The sequence below is a fragment of the Myotis nattereri genome (genome assembly GCF_964212035.1).
Source record: "Myotis nattereri genome assembly, chromosome: 2".
NCBI classification, from domain to species: domain Eukaryota; kingdom Metazoa; phylum Chordata; class Mammalia; order Chiroptera; family Vespertilionidae; genus Myotis; species Myotis nattereri.
In genome coordinates this window covers 189,392,587-189,415,955 of record NC_138076.1, presented here as the reverse complement: position 1 = coordinate 189,415,955, position 23,369 = coordinate 189,392,587, and the positions used below count along the sequence as shown (strand labels likewise).

Sequence of the window (23,369 nt, the reverse complement as noted above, 5' to 3'; positions counted from 1 at the left end):
TTCTTATGAATATGAACCAAACAAGGAATTTAAGTTCAAGAAGGCTGATCTAGACGTCTGCATCGGCTTTTAATATTTATATAAATGAAATAAGTAGCAGTGGTTTACAGAAGAGGAAATCCTTTTCACAATATCAAGCTGCCCACAGGTAAGAGATTCAGGTCCTTTTTCTGTAATCTCCTCCTCCCCCGCACCTCAACCTTTCTCCCTACTCCCTCAGGCCTTACATCTCTATCTCACCACTGGGAAGTTTTTTGTTTTAGTTTTAGTAATAGTAGGATTGGTAGACTGTTGAATATTAATTTTCAGGAATTTTGAATGCCATATTTGAATTTGATCTTAAAAAATTATTTTTATCTTCTATTTTTCCTCAAGTTTAAATTGAAGTGAACTAACAGTGGGTTTCATATATGAATATTACTCATACATACAATATGTTTATATTACATAGAAATCAGTTTTAGATTTCTTTTCATAATAGTCCTATTACTGTGTTCTCAATTGTGGTGACACCACCTGGTACATATAGAGAGATGACATTTTTGTGACCTTAAAACTATAAAGTTTTAGTGTAAATGTACCACTTTGAATTCATCATCAAAACCAGTGCTTATGTTTTCACAAGTGGCTCATTGACATTCATTAGATAATGTATATATTTATACATATAACTTGGCCAAGTTTTCCAATACCACCCTTATCATTTTCATTTCCACATATTTAAATTTATCACCTTTTAACAAAGTGAACTAAAGAGTCTAAAACTAAAGTGAATGTATTAAAAATTCCATTGAATCTAATATTTTTGTTCCTTAAGCTAGGTGAAGGGTGCATAGGCATTTGTTATATTATTCTTTATCTTGTATCATGAAAAATTGCATACAAAAATCTAAATGAAACAAAAATGAAGAGCTATATAAAATAAAGACTATGATCATTATGGTAAACATATGAACTTTTATGTTTATTAGTATAAAGAAATGCAAGTATGTTGTGTATATGTCACTATGACCAATGATAAAATATATTACTGATTGATATCATTTTGGAGCTGAGTGTGGAGACATAAATAAGTAGGATAAGTGAAGAGTGGTAGTGAGTCTAGCTTAGAGAAGTGGAGGAGGAAAGTAATTATAGTAGGCTGTTCTCTGCTCTTTGCACCCCTTCTATGTAAGTTAAGCAGTAGGCTCTTTCTGCAACACAAAAGTGTTATTTTTAGGTGGGACTTCCATTTCTCTTGATTCTGAAAGGCAATTTGTCATTTATTACTACACTAGAGGCTCGGTGCATGAAATCCATGCACTGGTGGGGGGGAGGGTCCCTCAGCCCAGATTTCGAGAGGGAGCAGGCCAGGCCGAGGGACCCCACTGGTGCATGATTGGGGCCAGGGAGGGACGCGTGAGGTTGGCCAGCCGGGGAGGGATGGTGGGAGGGCTCCAGGGCGTGTCCGGCCTATCTCGCTCAGTCCTGATTGGCCGGACCCCAGCAGCAAGCTAACCTACTGGTCGGAGCGTCTGCCCCTTGGTGGTCAGTGCACATCATAGTGACTGGTCGACTGGTCAACTTTTTGCCCTCTAGTGGTCAGTGGACATCATAGTGAGCAGTTGAGCGGCCTTAGCATGTCATTAGCATATTATGCTTTGATTGGTTGAATGGATGACTGGACGACTGGACACTTAGCATATTAGGCTTTTATTATATAGGATGGTTGGGTAATTAAAAATTAGAGGCCAACTGTGAGGAAGCCACAATCGTGTTTCAGGTGCACACTGTTTCCCGTTGCCTTTGAACAGTGTTGCTTTGCTTTTTAAAAATTGTTTTAATGTATGTTCTTTTAAACTATAAAATATGTATTTTTTGTATTTTTCTTTTCAGTAAATAATTTCATTTGGATTGGAGAAATGGTATAGTAGAAAGATAAAATTTTAAAAAATATGTTTTTATTGATTTTCGAGAGAGGAAGGAAAAGAGAGAGAAAAAAAAAGAGAGAGAAACATCGATTGGTTTCCTCTTACACCCCAACAGGGGATGGAACCTGCAACCCAGGCTGGGAATGGAACTGTGACATTTTGGTGCAGAGACAACACTCAACCAACTGAACCATACCAGCTAAAGCGAAAGACAATAGTTTTGATTAATGTGCTTGAGGTTGGATGGAGAGAAGGTTGTACTTTTCTTGGTGTGGAGAACACACAAATCTAAAAGTTGGGAAATGTTTTTAGACTTCTCTTGAGCCATTGTTTAGGAAAATGTTGGGTTGGGAAGATAGTTTGGATGGAATGACTGTTTTTAATATATAGGTAAAAAGACACGGAGTTGTTAGACCATAATAGTGGAATTTATTGAATGCTGTTAGAATTGGGGGTCATAAGACAGTGGAGTATTGCAAATATAGACAAACCTAAAAGAAAGCATATATGACAATGATAAAAGTCATGAGCATAAACATATGTAATCTTTGAGACTGTTGAAGTTGATCAAGTGTGAATGATCCAAAAATCTGAGGGAAAAATTCAAGTTTTTTGTTTTTGTGTTTCTCTTTAGGCAACAGAATTTATTTAGCAAAGCAGTGTAGAATCACAAAATTTTCAATATAAATGGACCTAAGTGGTCAAATAGTTTAACATCTCACTTTGCACTGTTTGATTTTCTGGACAGGTAATGATTTAGTTTCTGCTTCATCATTTATAATGACAGAAGGGAGCATCTCTGGTTTCATAAGGCAGTTCTTTTTTATTTTTAATCCTCTCCTGAGGATATTTTTTCCATTGATTTTTAGAGAGAATGGAAGAGGGGGAAAAAGAGGGAAAGAAACATTCATGTAGGAGAAACACATTGATTGGTTGCCTCTGCATGCGCCCTGACCGGGGCTGGGAATTGAACCTGTAACCAGAGTATTTGCCCTTGAGCAGGAATTGAACCTGAGACCCTTCAGTGCGCAGGCCAGCATCTAACCATTGAGCCACACTGGCCAGGGCGAGACCCTTCAGTGCGCAGGCCAGCATCTAACCATTGAGCCACACTGGCCAGGGCAAGACAGCTTCTTTTATTGGACATATGAACAAGTTAACCTTTGTTGATTTTGAGACTGAGTTGGCCTTCCATTGTTTTTGTTACTGCCTTTCCCCACCTGTGTCTGTCTCTGTATCTGTATCTCTTTTACCTGACAGGTCTGCATTATTTAAAAACAGCCATAAAAATTCCCTTGTGTTTTCTAGGCTATATATCCTCCATTTTCCCAGCTATTCCTTACACAACATGTTGTTGTATTTCATTTTTTAGCCTGGTCATCCTTTTGTTTGATTTACTGTTTTTAAAAGTCCCTGTTTATCTATGATGTTTAGAACTAAATGTAATAAATGTAATACTAGAACATGGCTCCCTTCTCTTTGACTGTATACTTCTGTTCTACACTTTAACTCTGCACTGACATATTTGTCAGCCACCTAACACTATTGAATTTTCTTGTTTACAATAAGTTAAAAATCCCTTCCTTTGAGTATCATTTTATTTTATTTTTTCTGTTGAGACTTTATTTCTCTACCCCTTACATATACAGCTGTCTTCATGGAAGAGCTGATTTCTTGAGTCTTAAAGTGTTCCTACATTTTAATCCATTGATAAATTCCACCACTGAAAATATATCCAATATAAATAATTCCAAAGAAAGAAGAGCCTCTTTGGATCTCTCTCCTCTTTATCAACCAGCCCAAAGTGTGTACATTACCCCACAGTGCTGTGAGACAGGCTACAAAAGAAAAGTAAAAAATACAAAAATAAATAAAAAGAATAGAATAGAATTGCAACTGCAAAACCTACAACTAGCTCAGCATTTTGGTTGCTTGAGGCCTAACTCTTCTTCCTGGACTTCCTAATAAGAGAACTCATGGTACTGCTACATTTATCTCATCCTAGGTTCAGGGCTAATCTGAGTATGATTTTAGTTTAAAACCTAGGTTGTATTCTGTTAATACTTTGTTGTTATTTCACCACTTATATTGTCCTTAAGCCAAAAGATGAAAAAAAAAAATTATAAGGAGATAGTTTTCCTCTCATTTTATTGTTTATCTAACTTTATTGTGTTATGGCCAGAGAATGTGGCTTGTGTGATTTATTTATTTATTTACTTATTTGTCTTTGAATTTATTAATTCCTTGTCACCGCACGAATGGTCAATATTAATGTATATTGCATGTGTTCATAAAAGTGCATATTCTGGGTTTGTTGAATATACAATTCTACCTTTTGCCAGATGTTTGAGAGATGCATTCTTTATATTACTTTTGTTTCTTCATCTGTAGATTTTAGAAAGAGGTGTGTTTATCTCTAATAGTGGATTTGTTAGTTTTCTTCCTGAAAATTTTAAACCTGTATTGCTTTATGTGATTTAAAGTAACATTATTTAGGTACATCAAAGATACATATTTCTAGTGTATTGTAACTTTTATCAATAGGAAATATATTTTTATTTCATTACTTTATTTTCAATTTGAATTATTTTTTGAATGTTATATATACATACTTTTTTTATTAGCAATTGCCTATTGTATAATTTTCTATTTCTTAATTTTCAGTCTTTCTATGCTATTATTACAAGGTGTGTCTCTTGTTTATAGTAAGATTTGATGACATTTTTGTTATTTTATCCATCTTGAAGCCTGTTATTTTTAGATGGATAGTTTACTTATATTTGTCCCATATTCTACAACTCCTAAATCTCTTAATTTCTATTTTGTAATTATCTAGGATTTTAATTTCAGAATATTTATTTTAAAGATGATGGATCCTTAATTATTTCATCCTGCCTGTGAGTTTTTTTTCATTTTTGGAGCATTGCTGTTTCTCTTATCTGAGTTTTTTTTTTTAGGGTCTTTGCTGTCTTGTATCTGTAGTATATCTATAAAATTATATTAACAATGGTCTGTTTCCTTAGTCTTTGCTCAGAATATCTTTATTTTTCTATTCTTATTGATCGCTAGTTTTTCTGACCATAGCATTCTAGGCAAAAAATATCTTTCCCCCTGAACTTTGAGGATACTTTATTTTAGCATTCAGTATTGCTAAAGACAAGTCTGATGACAATTTAGTTCTTATTTCTTTGTAGCTAAATAATTTTTTACTCTAAAATATTAGCACTTCCTCATACTTGTTTTCTGAAATTTTAGCACTTCATGTCCAAACATTTTTGCTTGTTTTAATTTAGTCTGTTTTGGTAATTAGTAGGCCCTTTTTATGGAAAGTATATTTAGTTAGCTTTGTGGATTGTTTGTTCTTATTTTCTTAATCCTTTTTTCTCAGTTCTTTTTTTCTGAAGCTCCTCTAAAGTGAAAGTTGTTGCTTCTGTGTATGTCCTCATGTCTTTTAGCTTTTCTGTTTTTCTTTTGTGTAATATTTTGAGGAAACATCTGTTCTTGATTAACTTCAGTCACTTCAGTTGTATCCATGCAGCTTATATTTTGAATTTCTAAGATTTCAGGTTGATTTCTTTTTATGCTTGTTCTTATGGGTAAAATAACATCCTATACCCTTTGAGAATATTTAATATACCATTTAAAAATGTTTCGGTTCATTCTGCTACCAACTAGCTAGTGTTTTTTTTGTTTGTAAGATTTGGGACTTAATCTTCTTATTTAAAAAATTATTCTTGATTATACTCATTTTTGTACTTGCGATTTCCTATTTTACCTTGGATAGATGCTGACTCAGGTGGTGGGAGGGGTGGGCAAGTAGTACTTGGCTGCTTATGGGATATGCTGGGAATTTGTCTTTTGGATGGTAATCTCCCTTCCCTGTCTGTTCTGGAGCTTAGTGTCTGTGTGGTTCACTACCCTAGCCACTACCCTATTCACTACCCTATTCATAAATGTCACTGCTGCCCTGGCATTAGCATAGAAGAGATTGGGGAAAGTTGAATGAGCTTAACTGTTAAGGTACAAATTACTAAATGAATGTTTTTTCTTGTGAAAATTGAAACTCCCATATTAAGTCTAGGTGAAAGTCTCTATTTGTTCTTTTCTTCACCCCTAGTGAATTGCTATAACTAGTTGGGCACTTATCCTTCCAGACTTTCAAATATCACTTTAATACATATATAAATATTTAGAGATAAAAATTATTTTATGTTTTAAAACATGGCATAAAACTGGAAACATTTATTGATTGCTTAGATATGTATTTAATTATTTTCTATTTATTTTCTCATTTAATCCCCTTAAAATTTGTAGGAGAGCAGGCATTATATTTTCCCTTTCGTAGATGAGGATACTGAGACAAGGAGAGGATAAATATCTTGGACAAGTAACTTAATTAGGAAATGATAGTACCAGTATTCATGAAGGTATGTCTGGCTCCAATGTTTGTACTCTAAGTACTATGAGTTCTACAGCTACTATGTTGTACAGTTAAATTCATGCCCATGAAAGAGAAAGAACCACATTCTTCCTAACTTCTTAGTGTCCTTTACTCTTTAGTGTGGATGCTCTACTATTTTTAAAAAACTATTAGTGATGAATGTTAAATTTCTTTGTTTTTTTGCTATTTAGTGCAGCAGTAGTTAGTCTTGATACATCATATTTTAAAGCATGTTAGTGTATCTTAAGATAGATATATCAAAGTGTGTTTGGTGTGTCAAAGTAATGCACAGTTCTTGCCTATTTGCCCTTAAAAATGGTTATGACCATCAGGTCTCCTACCCACAGTGTATGAGACTACACATTATTGTATTTTGTTGTTAACCATAAATAATTGCCAATCTGATGTATAAAAATATATTTTCATTTTGTCTTTCCCTGATAGTTAGTGAGGTGGAACTATATTTGTTGTTTTATGTCTTTCTTTGGTTATTATGAGGTAGAACTATATTTGTTCTTTTATGAATTGCCTGTTTATGTTTTTTTATTTTTTTTGAATTGCTTGTCTTTTTTATTCATTAATAGATGTTCTTTTTTTTTTTGGATACCAATCCCATATCACTATGCTTTTTATTTTTCAATTCTTTCTCAAAATTTGTTGTTACTTGTACTACTTTCTGTGCCTTTGAAATGGATATTTTGTCTATATTGAGTTTTAGGTCCAACATAGCTCTAATATTTCACATATTTTCATACCTTTGAATTTTTTCATATATATGTAATGTTTCTAGATACCTTTTTCTTGCTATTCTGAAGTAAATTTTTTCTTGATTTTATCTTCTGACTGAGCTCTTACTGCTTTTCAGGACAGCTAGAACAACATCAAATATAGTATCACAGCTTTTGTTTTTGCCCTTATGGAAATGCTTATGGTGTTTTACCACACAATATGAAGTTTTTTATTGGTTTGAAGTAGCCATTATCAGTTTAAGGAGCAATGTTTTTGTTTTTAATTTTAATTTTTCTCAGTGAATGAGTGTTGAACCATATCCAATGCCTTTTCTATTCTGAAAAATAACAGTTAATTTTTATAACTATTTTGGGTTGTTAATAATTTTTGAATAAGCTTAACTTTTGAGTAGAGGTATTTAAAATGAAAAAACTACTGTTTGGGGTAGAAAATTTATCTTTTCTCTTACTAGTTAACTACGCATTTGAGAATAAAGGAATTTGAAGAACATGTACCGTTTTTTGTCTCCTGGCCTAAAAGATCCAACATAGAAAATCTGTCATTTCCCATAGACTGCTCTCCTAGTCTAAGAGCTATTTTTTACACAATATATTTATTAAGTCAATTGTTATGCCATTAACAATGACATGGCTAATCATAATGTCTCCCATTTTTCAGGAGAATAGCTTCACAGTTTTAATTTCAACATTAGAAAGATGATAAATTTAATAGAGAAATATAATAAATACCTGTAAATACAAAATAAGGTTCCTCATCTCAATTTGTGAACCTATGCTAAGAGCTTGGTGACTTAACTGCATTTCCCTCCCTCTCCATTCTTTTCTTCTTTTTTAAATTCTGGAGGCGCTAGACTCAGTTAAATATTTTCATGTGGCAGAAAGCCAGATTTCCAATAGCCCTGAACTCAGCATGTTGCTGTTGCTTAGCAACTACTTGTGAAGTCTTGTAGATATAACTGAATTATAAATAGAGTTATGAACAGAAGTGCAGTTGAAATTGAGATTGGAAAGAAAGGCATACTCTTATTTCCCCCTTCCATTTGAATTTGAGTGATTCTTCATGCAGAGTCAGTTTTCAGAACTCTGGCTCACCAAAATTGGGAATAAGTAGTAACCTGATCAGGAAGACAGTAAGGTATCTGTAAAGGTCTTGTTTGTAATTACACATGTGTTTTTTATTATTAGGATTAAACAGTCTACAGTATATTGGAGAGATGTCAGTTAATAGGAAATAGAGAACTTTTGATTTTCATGGTCATTCATGTAGAAAGATATCCATACATTGCATTACTGTTTATATATCTCTTCCACATTTATATTAATGTCTACATGCAGAAACACTTTTTGTGGTTTTTTTTTTTTGAAAGAGTGGAAGAGAGAGGAAAAGACAGAGAGAAACATTGATGTGAGAGAAACACATAGATTGGTTGCCTCCTTCATGAGCCCCGACCAGGGCCCCGGCTGTGGAAGAGCCTGCAACCAAGGTACATGCCCTTGACTGGAATTGAACCTGGGACTCTTTGGTCTACTGGCCGACACTCTATCCACTGAGCTAAAGCGGCTAGGGCTGCAGAAACACTTTAATGTTAGTTTATGTTTTTTGTACTTTCGATCACATTGTTTTTTAGAGTGTCTTAAAAATTATGCTATAATTGTGACCTACATGGCATTTGATAAATATGGAATACATGAACACACCAACCTGTCTTCACCATTTCTCAGTAGAGCAATGGAATTTATTAACATTTTATATAAGGCTTAAAACTTAAAGGATCCTTTCAGGTCTTCTAATAAAATTTCCATTTATTCCAGATGGAAAACTTTAGACCTAAAGCTGTTAAGTGATGTGCCTAAACTGTGTTTTTTCTGCAGTAATCTGTTACTGATGCTTATTTAGCAGCTCTTTAGTTTTTGCACTTACATTTCATCAGTTTACACAAGATTTAATTGTATTCTATGATTTATAATGAAAATGTACAACTGAATTCATTAACAAGTACAACTAATATGAATAGTTTAGATGAGGGCAGAGAAACATGAGAACTCAGTGTATTTGTGATTATTAGTCAATTAAAATGGGTAGAGAGTATTGGCTCATTGGGACAGCAGTTAAGAGAGTTTCCAAAGTGTAGTGTTATTTGCTCAGATCTCTGCAGATAATTTTTAGATTCTAAAAAGATGAAAGAAACAGAGTGATAATTCTTGGTTTTGGATATTGGAACTCTGTATTTTCTTAACATACATCACCAACCTGTGAAACTAAAATCTTTTTAGGGACATTTGCCAGAAACAAGTAGATTGTATTCTCATGTATTGTTTGCCCAGAAAATTTTAGAATGGGAATGTAATTTTTCTCCTTTTGCTCCCTGGGGAAATACTGGTCCATAAGTTCCAACTGAAGAAAGATATAGATCTATAAATAGGATTAGCTCAGAAAGTTGTGGCAAGTATAATTTTAATTAGATCTACAAGGAGGGATAACATACCAGCAGTATTTCTTTGCTACAGAAGAGGAAAATAATAGGTACAAAGAGGAATTTGAGTTTCCTCCAGGGTAAGAAAGAAGATTAGGGTTCTTCCTTTAGTTATATTTGTTACTAAAATTAGACTTCTGTACACATAGGCTAGGGCCATGGAACATCTGGCTCTCAGCTGCATTTTGAACTCTGGGTTCTTGGCGGAAGGGGTTGAAGAAACAAGAGAATGGAGAGATGGAGTGTGAAGTTTCTGGAACTACTGAAACTTTTACAGGGTATTTTATCTGCTGTACTAATTGTTAATATGAAGGTGCCATTGATTATTCAGTCCACCCAAAATTCAGATGTGTGACTACTTGAAATAATGTTTTGCAGATATTGCACTTTTTCTGTTTTCTTAAAATAAAACTGGGCAGTATAAGTAAAAATTAAAAAGTATATAACTGCTTTAAATAATACCTAAGAAAATATAAAATGCTGAAATTTATATTTAAAGTGATATTTGATTTACACATCTGGAATTAAAAATAATTTTTCCTACTTATACTGCCTTGTTAATAAAATTTGACCCATTTGTTATATTCTTCACCACTAATTGTAACTTGGATTAGTTCATATTACTTTCCTATCTGATAAATAATAGTATATTTGTTCTGATAAGTAAAGATCTATGTGTATAAGATTTAAGTTACCTTAAAGATGTAAATACAATTGTAGTTAGAGTCTGGATATCCACGTCACATATGAATACAACATTAATAAACTAAGACAATAAGCAGAGTTACTTTTCATCCAGACCAGTGTTTAAAGTAACAGTATATTTCAAAATGCTTGGTTAAACTTAATTTTAGAATCTAGCTATCCTTAAATATTGATTAAAATATTATTACATGGTAGATTGCTTACTTGATTTTTCTCCATCCTTCACTGGAACTCTTTTTGTTACTTAAAACTATCTGCATTTCTATGTGTCTCAAAGGCATTGTTTATAAGCTTTTTTCATGATTAAAATAAGTCCTTTATATATAATTTTCATAATTAAGTTTTTTTTTTAAAATATATTTTATTGATTTTTTACAGAGAGGAAGGGAGAGGGATAGAGAGTCAGAAACATCAATGAGAGAGAAACATCGATCAGCTGCCTCCTGCACATCCCCCAATGGGGAAGTGCCTGCAACCCAGGTACATGCCCTTGACCGGAATCGAACCCGGGATCCTTCAGTCCGCAGGCCGACGCTCTATCCACTGAGCCAAACCGGTTTCGGCCATAATTAAGTTTTTAAACTTTCCTAGTATTGAATATGTGAATTCATTTTGTATTTTGGATAACAGTGGCCAAAAAACATCTTAAAATTAATTTACAATTTCATTAAAACACATTGATGAACGTTGATATAAGAAATGTATAGACCATGCACTTTAATAAATAACTTTGTTTTAACGTGACTTGACTGTCTAACTAGCCTTTTATTTTAGAAGCTATTATTTAAATTCTTTAAAATATATATATTTTTTAATCCTCACCTGAGGATATTTTTTCCATTGATTTTTAGAGAGAATGAAAGAGAGAGGGAAAGACAGAGAGGAACATTGATGTGAGAGAAATACATCAACTGGTTGCTTCCTGCACGTGCCCTGACCAGGTCAGGAACCGGGGAGGATCCTACAACCAAGGTATGTGTCCTTGTTTGGAATCGAACCTGGGACCCTTTGTCTGCAGGCTGACACTCTATCCACTGAGCCAAACTGGCTAGGGCTAAATTCTTGAAATTAAAAGTTTTTTTTTTCTATCCTTCTTTTCTCCCCCTGATTTGGTCATTTCTTACTGGCCCATAACCTTCATAGTTATTACATTAGCCTGTACATTGTTTGCCTCAATAATTTGTTTCCCTCACTGACAGGAGTTATTTTAATTTGAGAAAATAATTATTGAGTGCCTACTATATGGAAGACACTACTATATGTTGGAATAGCTTAGTATTAAAAATGAGTAAAGCATAATTCTCACCCTATTTAAAGATCTGCTGTTATTTAATCTTTTTATTTTTAATACATAGCAAACAATCTCTTACATGTAACTCAGATTCCCAAATAATTGCAGGGGAAATGGTGCTAGAAAACAAATGCAATCTGTTCAGATTTTGAGAGACTTCAGATATTAGAGATACTAGAAGTGTGATTAAAGTACCTCATTATTTTCCCGAAAAAAGAAAAACACTTAAATATTTTTGTACACACACACATATCCTATATAATAAAAGGGTAATATAAAAATTGACCCTAATGGCGGAATGAGCAGAAAGACCACTTGACCAGTCACTATGAGGCGCACTGACCACCTCTTGGTTTCTTTCCCTGGCCGGCAGGCTCCAATTGCACTATGGCGAAAGGGGAACCGGGGGTGGGTAGTGGTAGGGGGCGGAGCTGGCTGCGGGCAGCCGGTGAATTTCGTGCGCCGGGCCTCTAGTGCACATATAAAATAATATGGACCATGGTATGTAACTTGAAAGTACCTATTTATTTAGCTTAGCATTAATTTTCTTTAATTGCCACTTAGGAAAGTTTAAGTTAATATTTTAGATGATGAAATATAAAGCACATATTTTTCCCCCTAAGAAAATAGTGTTTTTGTGGATAGTTTTGCTCTTATAGTCACATCTGTTCTGGGATTCATACTAGCATATTGTTTCTATTTTTAGGCTGTTGCCAGGCAGATTTAAAACTTCTCCTCTTATGGTTGCCCAATTTCTAGCTTTCTGATTGGCTATAAGAGCTTGTTTTCTTTGGCCAACCACAGTGACTATGCAAATTGTCTTTCAGTTTCTGTTGCTGTGAGAGAACAGATAAGATGGCTGCAGGGGGCTCCATTTGGGGTATGTTTATTATTTTAAAGAAGATTTTCATTATTATGTAGTTATAAGCAAAAGTAGATTTCTTTCAAAATGGTGTTTTATTTTTTGAAATATGAAATCAAACTAAACAAGTTTTATAAAAGCTGAAAAATGAGTCTTATGTCATATTTGATTAATTTTAATGGTGTGCAATACATATTATGTACATGTGGGCATACATTGTTACCTTTTTTAGTAAATAAGCATCCTGACTCCCCAAAGAGAGGTTGTCCTTTGTGTGTAAACTTACTGTATGTGAACATGCCAGCATGTTTGTTTACAATTTTGTTGAAAATATTCTAGATTACTACCTTTGTTTTCTAAAAGAATCAGTTTTCTCATTTAAGAATTGTTAGTTATATATGTATAATTCATCATTCTTTTAATGAATATTTACTAAGTATATACTATGTGCCACACTGTGTAGCTCATTAACAGAATACTTATTATTTTTTTGGTAAATGACCTCTGAAGCACATTATAATGATATCAACATATTTTAAGGTGTTTTATGAAAACAAAACTTTAGATACTTAATGTATTAATCTTATAATAGGTACGTGATGAGATGTGCCAAAGTGTTTGATTAAACAATAAATAAATATAAGTATTAAAGTCCATTTATGGTAATTATTTCTAAAGAGATACATCTAAAGTACTAGCAAATGTGGTATATGGTAGCCACATACATCATATGAAGCAATATTGTAAAATGTGACTAAGCCTTATGTAACTCCAGAAAGTTTAGTGAGTCTATCTCATTTTAAAATAAATTTATCAACATTAATTACATATGAAGCCTTTGGTTACAGTACCAGTTTATAATAGAAGAGAATGCTTCTATTTCACTTAAGATTGTCTAGTGCTTCTGGTAAAAAATAGTTATTTCCATTTTCTGTGTGTAGAAGGTGTTGTTAATAATAGGTACATGGAGGGTTCATCTGTACCATTGCTCAGTGCTGTTTTTTGGTTGATAAAATTTGTTGTGTGTGTGTGTTTTAAATCCTCACCTGAGTATATTTTTTCTATTGATTTTTAGACAGAGTGGAAGGTAGGGAAGAGACACCGAGAGAGAAACATTGATTGGTTGCCTCCTGCATGCACTCTGACCCCAACCTGACCAGGGATCGAGCCTGCAACCAAGGACATGCTCTTGACCGAAATTGAATCTGGGACCCTTCAGTCTGAGGGCTGATGCTCCAACCACTGAGAAAACTGGCTAGGACTGTTGTGTTCATTTATGCGTATCTCATGCTCATTGCTACCCTCACATGAGATAAGCATATTATAGAATTATGTCCCATTTAGGATAGGAGAAATGAGGAACTGTTTCATCTAAGATGAGCACATAGAAAACAATGCTGCTGTTATTTTATATGTATTCCTTTCATCACCATGAAAGCACAGGTGTACCTGTTGGCCTAGAAATGTAAACTCCCTAAAATATGAACTATTACTTGGCTCTCTGTGTATAGTTGTTTTGTCCATGTCAGAAGTATGATCCAGTAAAGGGAGGTTAGGTTAAAAACAATTGAAAAGCAAAAAATACTCAACTGTTTTTCTGCTATTACTTAAAAAAACAAAAACAAACTCCAAACGAGTTTATTGAGATACTATACAACTCACCTGTTTAAAGTGTACAATTCACTAGGTTTTAAATATTTATTTATTCATTTATTTACTTTAGTGGTTTATAAAAAATATTCAGTTGTTCATCACTACAGCTAACTTTAGAACACTAGAGGCCTAATGCACGAAAATTTGTGCAAGAGTAGGCCTTTCTTCCCCCGGCTGCCAGCACCGGCTTCCCTCCGGCACCTGGGACCCAGGCTTCCCTCCTCCAGCCGCCCGCAGGTACCCGGACCCAGGCTGGCTTCCCTCTGGCCCCAGTCTTATCAGGAAGGATGTCCAGAATGACACCTGGAAAACATTTGGCCTAATTAGCATATTACCCTTTTATTATTATAGATTAGAGGCCTGTTGCAGGAAGATTCCTGCAAGAATAGGGCTTCCTGAGGCTGGAGCAAAGCAGAGAAGGGAGCGATGCCGGCTGCCTTCTCCGCTGCCTCAGCTACCTCCCTCCCTTCTCCGCCGCCTTGGCTCCCTCCCTCCCTTCGCCGCTGCCTCTCTCCCTGCCGTCTCCGTCCCTTCTCCGCTGCTTCGCTCCCTACCATCTCTGCTGCCTTGCTTCCTCCTGTCTCTGCTGCCTCAGCTCCGTTCCCTTCTCTGCCACTTCGCTCCCTTCTGCAGTGCTTGGCTTCCTTCTACACTGTCTTCAGTCTTCACTCCATTCCTGTGTATGCAAATTAACCACCATCTTTGTTGAGTTAATTTGCATATCGCTCTGATTGGCTGGTGGCATAGTGGAGGGACAGTCAATTTGCATGTTTCCTTTTATTAGTGTAGATTTTTATTTAGCCTATAAAGAAACCCTGTACCCTTTAGCAGCTACTCTCCATTTCTTCTCCAACCCTCCAATTTAGGGCCTTCACTAATCTGCTTTCTGTTTTTATAGATTTGCTTTAGCAATTATATTAAATTATTTTCAAAGAGAGAAGACAATTGTGGTGAATATGTAGTTTATTGCTTAACATCATACAGTTTATTGCTGATCAAATAGAACACCCGTTGGTAGCAAAGTTTTAAGGCAGAAATGCATAAGAAAGGGTGCTGGTGCTAATAAAAACAACTTCATGTTGAATGGGGTGTCCTTACTAAGTTAAAATTATTATTTATTTAATGGAATGCATAATAGCAGCATGGCTATTATGTATTCAGATCACTTGTAAAGTTAAATTTATATAAATTGTCACTTAAATGAGAAAAGAAAATGCCTTGATATAGTGTCTGATATATAATTGCCCCTTGATAAGCATCAGATAAAAACATGGCCTTCTGTTACTTCACTCATTGTCAGCCTAGGTGGTATTGGCTTTTGGTAAGTGGGACAAACTAGAAGGTAGGGCCTTGATGAATAACTAATTTTTCTAAGAAGATGTAATTTGATAAATGTATTTTAAAATTGCATTTTAAAAAATATGGTCAGTTAGTTTTAATTTGTTTGTATAACAGCATGATACCCAAAATACACCTGGAAAAGTGATTTTAAGGTATCTTGAAATTTTTTCATGTAGATTACCATCGTATTTCTCAAAACAAAGCAATGAATACAACAAATTAACATAGTGACCATTCTGGTTTTGATGTAACCAAAATTTCAAGAGCATGATTTACTCCTGCTTTGTCCAGGGAATTGTTGGTAAAGCAGACTCATTTCCTTTGTAAATTTTAAAAAATTTAGTTAGGGGATATTCCATTTCACATTTTGATACCCAGATAATATTATTAGATTGATGACAGATTATTCAGTTATTTGAAGTGTCATGATCACTGAGTACTGAATTCGTTAGTGCCCTGGGTCCTCAAGTAAATATTGCCAGTGCTTTGTGATTGGGAGAGAGGACATCTAGAAAGCAAAAGAATCAGCATATGAAACAGAAGTAGTGAAAGTAGTGATAATGTTTTATGAATAGTTTTGGAAAAATAAGTATTAATAGATGATGAGATATCCAGTGTTTAAGATAAAAATTTTGAAAGTCTACATATGAAATTTGAGTAGATAAGTATCAAAGTGGATGAAACATTGTATTATCAGGTTCAATAGTCTCACTAATGAGCAGTAAGCAATAATCAGGTTATTAACATTTATTGTGCAATACACTGATTATTCTTCATGATTTTATTTTCAGGATTGTTGTGAAATACTTAAAATTTAGGGATGCAAAATAAAATCACACAATTCTCATCCTGAGCAATTAAAAGTCTAGTAGCAGAGTTGTATTTCTAAGAGTATAGAAATCAGCAAAAAGTGATTATTTATGAATAGGCCATGATTAGTCAGGTCTATTGACTAATATTTATTTAAGTCATTTAAGGAAAACTCAAAATTTAAATAAAATTATTTTTAGTACCCCTTTTAGAATAATGTTATATTAATGTCAGTTAACAATGTGAATGCAATTGGAGTGCTGTGTCAAAGATAGAAGTGTCAAATTCATTTAAGTGGTTTTGCTTAACATTTTGTAAGTTTTTGCTAAGTTTTATTTTTAAATGTACTTCACCAGGTATCCATAACTTTGAGTTAATATAGTGTTTGATGTTTGTGCGTTTTGAACCAACAGTCCTGGCACTCCCTATTGTTTTGTCAGTTAAGCTGTTTGGAAAGCAGTTGTATAGACCCTTGTTTATTTAATCAGGAAAATCCTGCTTTAGAGCGTTATTCAGACAATGAACTGAGGGTATGTTACAAATATGTTTCAGTTTCATTGTTCACGTACGTTTTCACATTTCATAATATTTGGATTCTTGATAAAGTACTTGCCCGCATCTGCTTCCCCTGTTGCTGGGCAAGGTTCTGCTGCATGTATTTGATTGGTTTTAGGCAACTACTGCTTTGAGCCAATCAGATAGTGAATTTCATGTCTCTCAGGACTGAAGCATTCAAGCAGCTGCTGATTTATTTTGCCTATGGGGAGATTAAATAAACTAAGAGTATGGCTGCAGCAAGTTCCCTCTTGGGTATGTTTTGAAAAATGACAAGGTTCATCTGTAACAGAGAGAGAAAAAAATGAGATTTAAAAAACTTGTTTATTAAGAAAATTTGATAGGTAGTGAAGTTGAGAAAATATATTCTTTGAATGGATTTCCTATTTTTATTCTACAGTTGTGCTTTTAAAGGAATGTAGAATTTTGTAATAAAGAAAAAATTCCCCTCAATTTACATGAATGTTTACTCTGTAATCTACACCTTTGCTTTATTGCTTTCAACGGGGAGAGCTCATATAACCTTTTTGCAACCTGCTGTGAAAGGCAGTTAAGGAGAAAAGGATGTAGTAATTGTACTTACAATACAATATAGGTTGTTAAGAAATAGATATCCATAGTTCAGTAGACAACAATACATTATATTGCTATCCATAATAAACCTTTGGGTCCAGAATACTGTTGATTTTTGGAATTGACAATCTTTAACAATAGCAATAGGTGGGTATGAAAACAATCTTGTGTTATTTAGGTTTAAGGGGTCGCTGGATTTTTAGTTATAAATGTTTTATAAATAATAGTGACTGGATTTTTTAAAAGAAATTTACATTTGAATTTTGCAGATTCTAACCTGTTGTGTAAAAAAGTATGTTCTTGTTATATATGTCCATGTTTGACTCATTCCCCAGGTAGGGAATTGATTTGTATTTCTGGAAACATGCCTGGACATTTAAATGAAGATAAATTAAAATAGCATTAAAGGTGTAAATCTTATTTACGTATAGGGTATGTTTAATGTTTTTTATATGTATTTAGGATTTTATGCAGTTATGTTCTAGATTACTTATATCAGACAAAGAAAAAGAACCTTACCGAAATATTGCAGGTCCAGGTTTTAACTATGTTTCTCTGACCTTATTGTCTGTCTCCTGTTGCTGGGCAGGAATCAGAATGCTGGTTACTGATTGGCTGAATTAGTGAGCAGCTCTTGAACAGCCACTTAAATTTTTGAGCTTTCTGAGCAGGCAGATTGTAGGCTAAGACAGAACAGCTTTTGGAAAGACTTCTCTTTCTTGTTTCATAGCTGTGATCTCTTTGCTAGAAAGTACAGTGAAAGGAGTGGGTGGAGGGGGATGAAGCAGAGAAGAAAATAATGTTTTCACTTAAAGAAGAAGAGGCTCATTTGGCTTTCCTTAAAAATAATTTACCCTAAAATTGAAAAATAATTCCAAGACATAGAGACTTATTTGCAGGTAACACACCTTTCTTGGTTATTTAAATATAAATTCCTTTGGTAAAGGTGAAACTTTTGTTAATGCTGTACAAAAATATTTTATTAGTAATATTTCCCCAGAGTTCTTGAATCTAAATATATAAAGACTTAAAAAACATTTTTAAAAACTATTTTCTTTATGAAAATATATTTACCTTAAAAATATTTTTTTGACTATCTTCCTCATAAAAGAATGTTTTCAGCAGAAAGTTCATCACATTTTACACATTTATATCTAGATATGGCAGACATTTTGTACTGTAAAATATAAATGCTTTTTTTTGGGAAAATGAATTACAGTCATGTGAGAACTTCATGGTTGTAGTGTTGCCACCTAAAAAAGGTAGTATTTCTTTTGTAGAATAGTTTTGTGAATGGCATCTGTTACAGATGACGGTACTTAAAATGATCCTTAAAAATGTTTTGTTCTGGTAATACAGCCATGGAAACTTATTTGCAGATAACACACCCTTTTCTAATGTGTGTCTTTCTTAAATATATTTTGCTTATGCAAAATAGGTTTTTAAAAACATGCTGATTGGTTTGCATGGATATGGCTGAACTAGTTTGAACTGGTTGTTCATGCTACTTCCTTATTGCTTTGTCTGTTTTTCATTGTACTTAGAACCCATGAAGTATCTGGTAAATGGCTGTAGTGTGCTCCCTTGTGGGTATAGATGGTAGTTATTCTGTAATTCTTTGTACAGTACTTTATTATTTCTGAATTGAATGGCAATTTTGTAGATAAAACCAGCTTGCTTGTATTGTATTTATTTTTATTAAATGTTATTTGGTGGTGGCAGTTTATTAAATGTTATTTGGGGCTGATGTTTGCATGTTGGATTTTCTAATTAATATATAAAATAAAAATATTTAAGAGAAATTTGTCTCAGGTTGTCTAGTTTATGCCTTAAAACATTCTGAATATACATAGACAATTATGATAGCATTTTTTGAATTGCTTACATCATTCTAAGTGCTTAATGTATAGAATCTCATTTAATTATCACCACAACTTCTGTTGCAGGTACAGATATTTCCTTTTTTAAAAAAATATATTTTATTAATTTTTTGCAGAGAGGAAGGGATAGAGAGTTAGAAACATCGATGAGAGAGAAATATTGATCAGCTGCCTTCTGCACACCTGCTGGGGAGGTGTGCCTGCAACCAAGGTACATGCCCTTAACCAGAACCGAACCTGGGACCTTTCAGTCCGCAGGTCGACGCTCTATCCACTGAGCCAAACCGGTTAGGACTGATATTCCCTTTTTAAGGTAGCTGAAACTAAAAATGGAAATGTTAGGTAACTTACCCTATGTCACATAAGTACATGGGAGAACTGGAGTTCAAATCCATGTTTCTGTCTATAGAACCTGTTATTAATGGAGTTACTAAAAATTATGAAAGTATACTTTTTTAGAGGAATGCTTGCTTTTAATGCAACTAGTAATAACTGCCAACTATTCCTATAACAGCTGAGAAATGTGGATATTATGAGGTCAAAGTCCAAAAGAATTGCCGTTTAGTATTTGAAAATATTTAAAGGATAATTATACTTCTATTTAAATGTATTTCTTTTGTATCTTTGGAGTCAGCAGAGAAAAGTGACTACAAAATTTGCATTGTATCATCTTTACAGAAAAATTTTCAGTTAGCATGAGTTTGGAATGGATGGGGGGGAAACTTGAAATTTAAATTTTAGACTGCAATTAATAATCCTTAAAATAGTCCTATAATAATTTTGCGTTGAAGTTTCTGCTTGGTTGTAAGATACTTTTTAAAAAATAGTTTTACTCAGTTTCATAATTTAAATTAAAAGGCTAGCAAGCTAAGGAATATATAAGTAATTTTCTTTTTAAAAAATATAGTTTATTGATTTTTTTACAGAGAGGAAGGGAGAGGGATAGAGAGTTCGAAACATTGATGAGAGAGAAACATTGATCAGCTGCCTTTTGCACACCCCCCATTGGGGATGTTGCCTGCAACCAAGGTACATGCCCTTGACCGGAATCGAACCTGGGACCTTTCAGTCCGCAGGCTGACGCTTCATCCACTGAGCCAAACCGGTCAGGGCAGTAATAGATGCATAATGTATCTTGACAGAATAGATGCATAATGTATCACAATCTAGAAGTACTATGACAAGTGGTAGATTCTCAAGCTGTACTGACCTCCAGCGCTAGGCCATTGTTTGATGACTTGCAACTAAAGGGAACAATGGAATACTGGGAACATACCTATAATTGAACAAATTGGGTTTATTATTTGTTGCAGTGACAGAGAATGCTTACCAGGGGAAACTGTGAGGCACATTAGTAAGAGGGTGTTAGAAGAAATTCTAGTATAGGATTTGGTCATAGATTGGGTTATTTTGGGGAAGGTTTGAGAAACTAGAACCTCACTCTGTATTGGGTGCTGTCAGAATGTGGGGGCTATTCTATGCTTGGATATCTCAATAAGTCTTATCTATAGTGAGGACAGACTACAGTGAGGATAAAGCTGCAATTGATAAAGAAGTAGCCATTACTTGTTTTTTAGAGAGGGAGATGGTTGATATTTTATGGGTTGCATTGTGACCTTACCTAATTTGAATGTAGGGATGGTTTTATGTCCAACAGGAGAACAATATGACTTAGTCGTAAGCATCAAGTCAGTGTATAGTAACATTAAGGCTTGCCTGTGAGCCTCAGATAAGTTCCGATACCTCAGAGGCTGCTTTATTCCCTTCTCAGCCAAGGCAAGTGTTCCTACCATCATTCCTACTGGGTAGTAGAATGTGAAAGCATTATTCTTGCTCCTTGTACATTTTAGTCCTTAAAGGACTTTTGTTTTATTCCACTATAGACTGGTGACTGTCTTTCTCTGGGACCAAGTCTGTTGCCCTCTTTTGCTTGCCTTACTGAACTGGCCAGAAATGCTGAGAAAGAGCATCCTTGTCTTGGTTCTGATCTTATTTCACAATTAAGTATGATTTCTGTAGTTTTTTTTTTTTAACAGATATCCTTTATTATATTTGAGTTGTTTCCTTCTATTAAGTTTCCTGAGAGTTTTAATTATGAGTCAGTGTTGAATTTTGTCAAATGAATGAATATTCTCTGTTGAGATCTTTTGTTTATTTCACACTCTATTCTGTTTATGTGATGAATCACATTGCTTTTCTCTCCTTCAATAACAGAAATTTAGTGTCTCACAGTTTTGGAGACTAGAAGTGTGAAATCAAGGTGTCAGCAGGGCCATATTCTCTCTGAAGGAGCTAAGGAAGGATCTGTTCCAGACCTTTCTTCTAGTTGTGGCTTGTGGCAGCCTAACTCTAATCATCACATGGTGTTCTTGCTTTGTGTGTGTCTCTGTACCAGTCCTATTGAATTAGGACCCATTGTAATGATATTATTTTAATTTGATTATCTCTGCAAAGACCCTATCCCAAATAAGGATACATTCTGAGGTATTAGGCCTTAGGGCTCTAATTTTTATCAAGTGAACACCTGGTTGGGCCTGAAAAAGAAAGCCACAATGCTTTATGACTCACTTGTAATCTGTACCGCTTGATTTTTGAATATGAAACCAACCTTATATTTTTTAATGAGCTTCACAGGGTCATAATGTATTACTTTTTAAAGGAATATACTTCTAAATAACTCACCGATGAAAGAAGTTACAATAGAAATTAGAATATACTGTAACGGAACAACAATGAAAATATAACACATCCAAATGTGGGATGTAGCTAAAGCAGTGCTTAGGGGGCAATTTATAGCTTTACATACATACTTTAAAAAAAGGAATGATCGAAAAGTAATGGTTAATGTTTAACCTGTTGAGGAACTGCCAGACTGTTTTCTAAGACAGCTGCACCATTGTACAACTTTGTGTGAGTTTATCACCATTGTATGAGAGTTCCAATTTGTCCACATCCTGTTTTTCTCTTTAATTATAGTCATTACTAGCAGCCAAGTGCACGGATTCGTGCACTTTGAAAGGAAATTAAATAGAAGAAATATTTTAATATCAATATTCGCCATTTCTCTATAATAGAAGTGTCAGATGAAAGAAAATTACTAAAATGCATATGAACGTAATATATAAATTGGTTAATAAATAAACAATAGCAACATGATATAACAACAAAGACATGATATAAAAACAAAAACATGATGTAAAAACAACATTGATAAAAACAATGACTGATAAATTGATTAAACTCATTCTATTATCTCCCTGTATATGATATTAAGAGTAAAAACACTTTCAGAGTGCTTGACTAATTTACAACTTTTACTATAATCTCAACAAAAACAACTAAATTCATGATCGACAATGACAGATCGAAACACATGTGTGCGATTTGGCACAAGTGAGAGCTTTATATGTATTGTGCATGCACGAGTCAGTGTTTATTTTTAAATTGCCAGTGCGTGTTATATGTAGCGGATGGTCGGACGGATGCACCGTTAGTCACGTAGCCTTTTATATATAGACTAGAGGCCCAGTGTATGAAATTTGTGCATGAGTATGGTCCCTAGGCCTGGCCCGCGATTGAAGCACGAGCATCTGGCGTGGAAGGACAGGTCTCAGCTGACCTCTGGGCCGTGGGCAGCACCTGGGCCTTCGGGTCCCCACATGCCCCCCTCCACCTGAGTCACAGCGCCCGAGTCCCCACGCGGAGATGCGGTGAGTGCGGTCGGACACCGTGGCTGGGGCGCAGTGTGGGCTTCTGGGACACCCAGCAGCACTGCGTGGAAACCGGGCAGGCAGCATACTCTCTTCTGACCAGCCTCGCAGACCAACTCCTGCATGAACCCATGGGGAGCCCGACCAGCCCCTGTGGTCCCGGTGGCTGTGGCCTGGCTCACTCAGAAGATGGTGTGTGGGGGCGGGCTCTTCGTGGGTGTCCAGCACCTGAGCCATGAAACTTCCCTGGGGACATGAGCCCTGGTATCCCGGGGAAGGGTAGCAGGGGGAGTGAGAGCGAGCTTGGCAGACATCCCGCATTCTCACCACACCTTCATCCCTGTCACCCCCGCCCCCAGGTAGCTGGCGAGTGGTCACAGCCCCCTGCTCGGGCACTACGGAAGGTTGGTCATTG

General features: G+C 34.9%; 1 protein-coding gene across 1 annotated transcript in view; it reads left to right on the top strand.

Annotated features, from left to right (window-relative positions):
• Window positions 1–23,369, top strand: part of ATF7IP (activating transcription factor 7 interacting protein) — a 103,556-nt gene that overhangs the window by 27,505 nt on the left and 52,682 nt on the right. Inside the window, exon 2 of the mRNA XM_081082962.1 lies at window positions 9,724–9,852. Coding sequence (XP_080939088.1) covers window positions 9,812–9,852 — 41 coding nt within the window. The 5' untranslated portion in view covers window positions 9,724–9,811. The remainder of the gene's footprint in view (window positions 1–9,723; window positions 9,853–23,369) is intronic.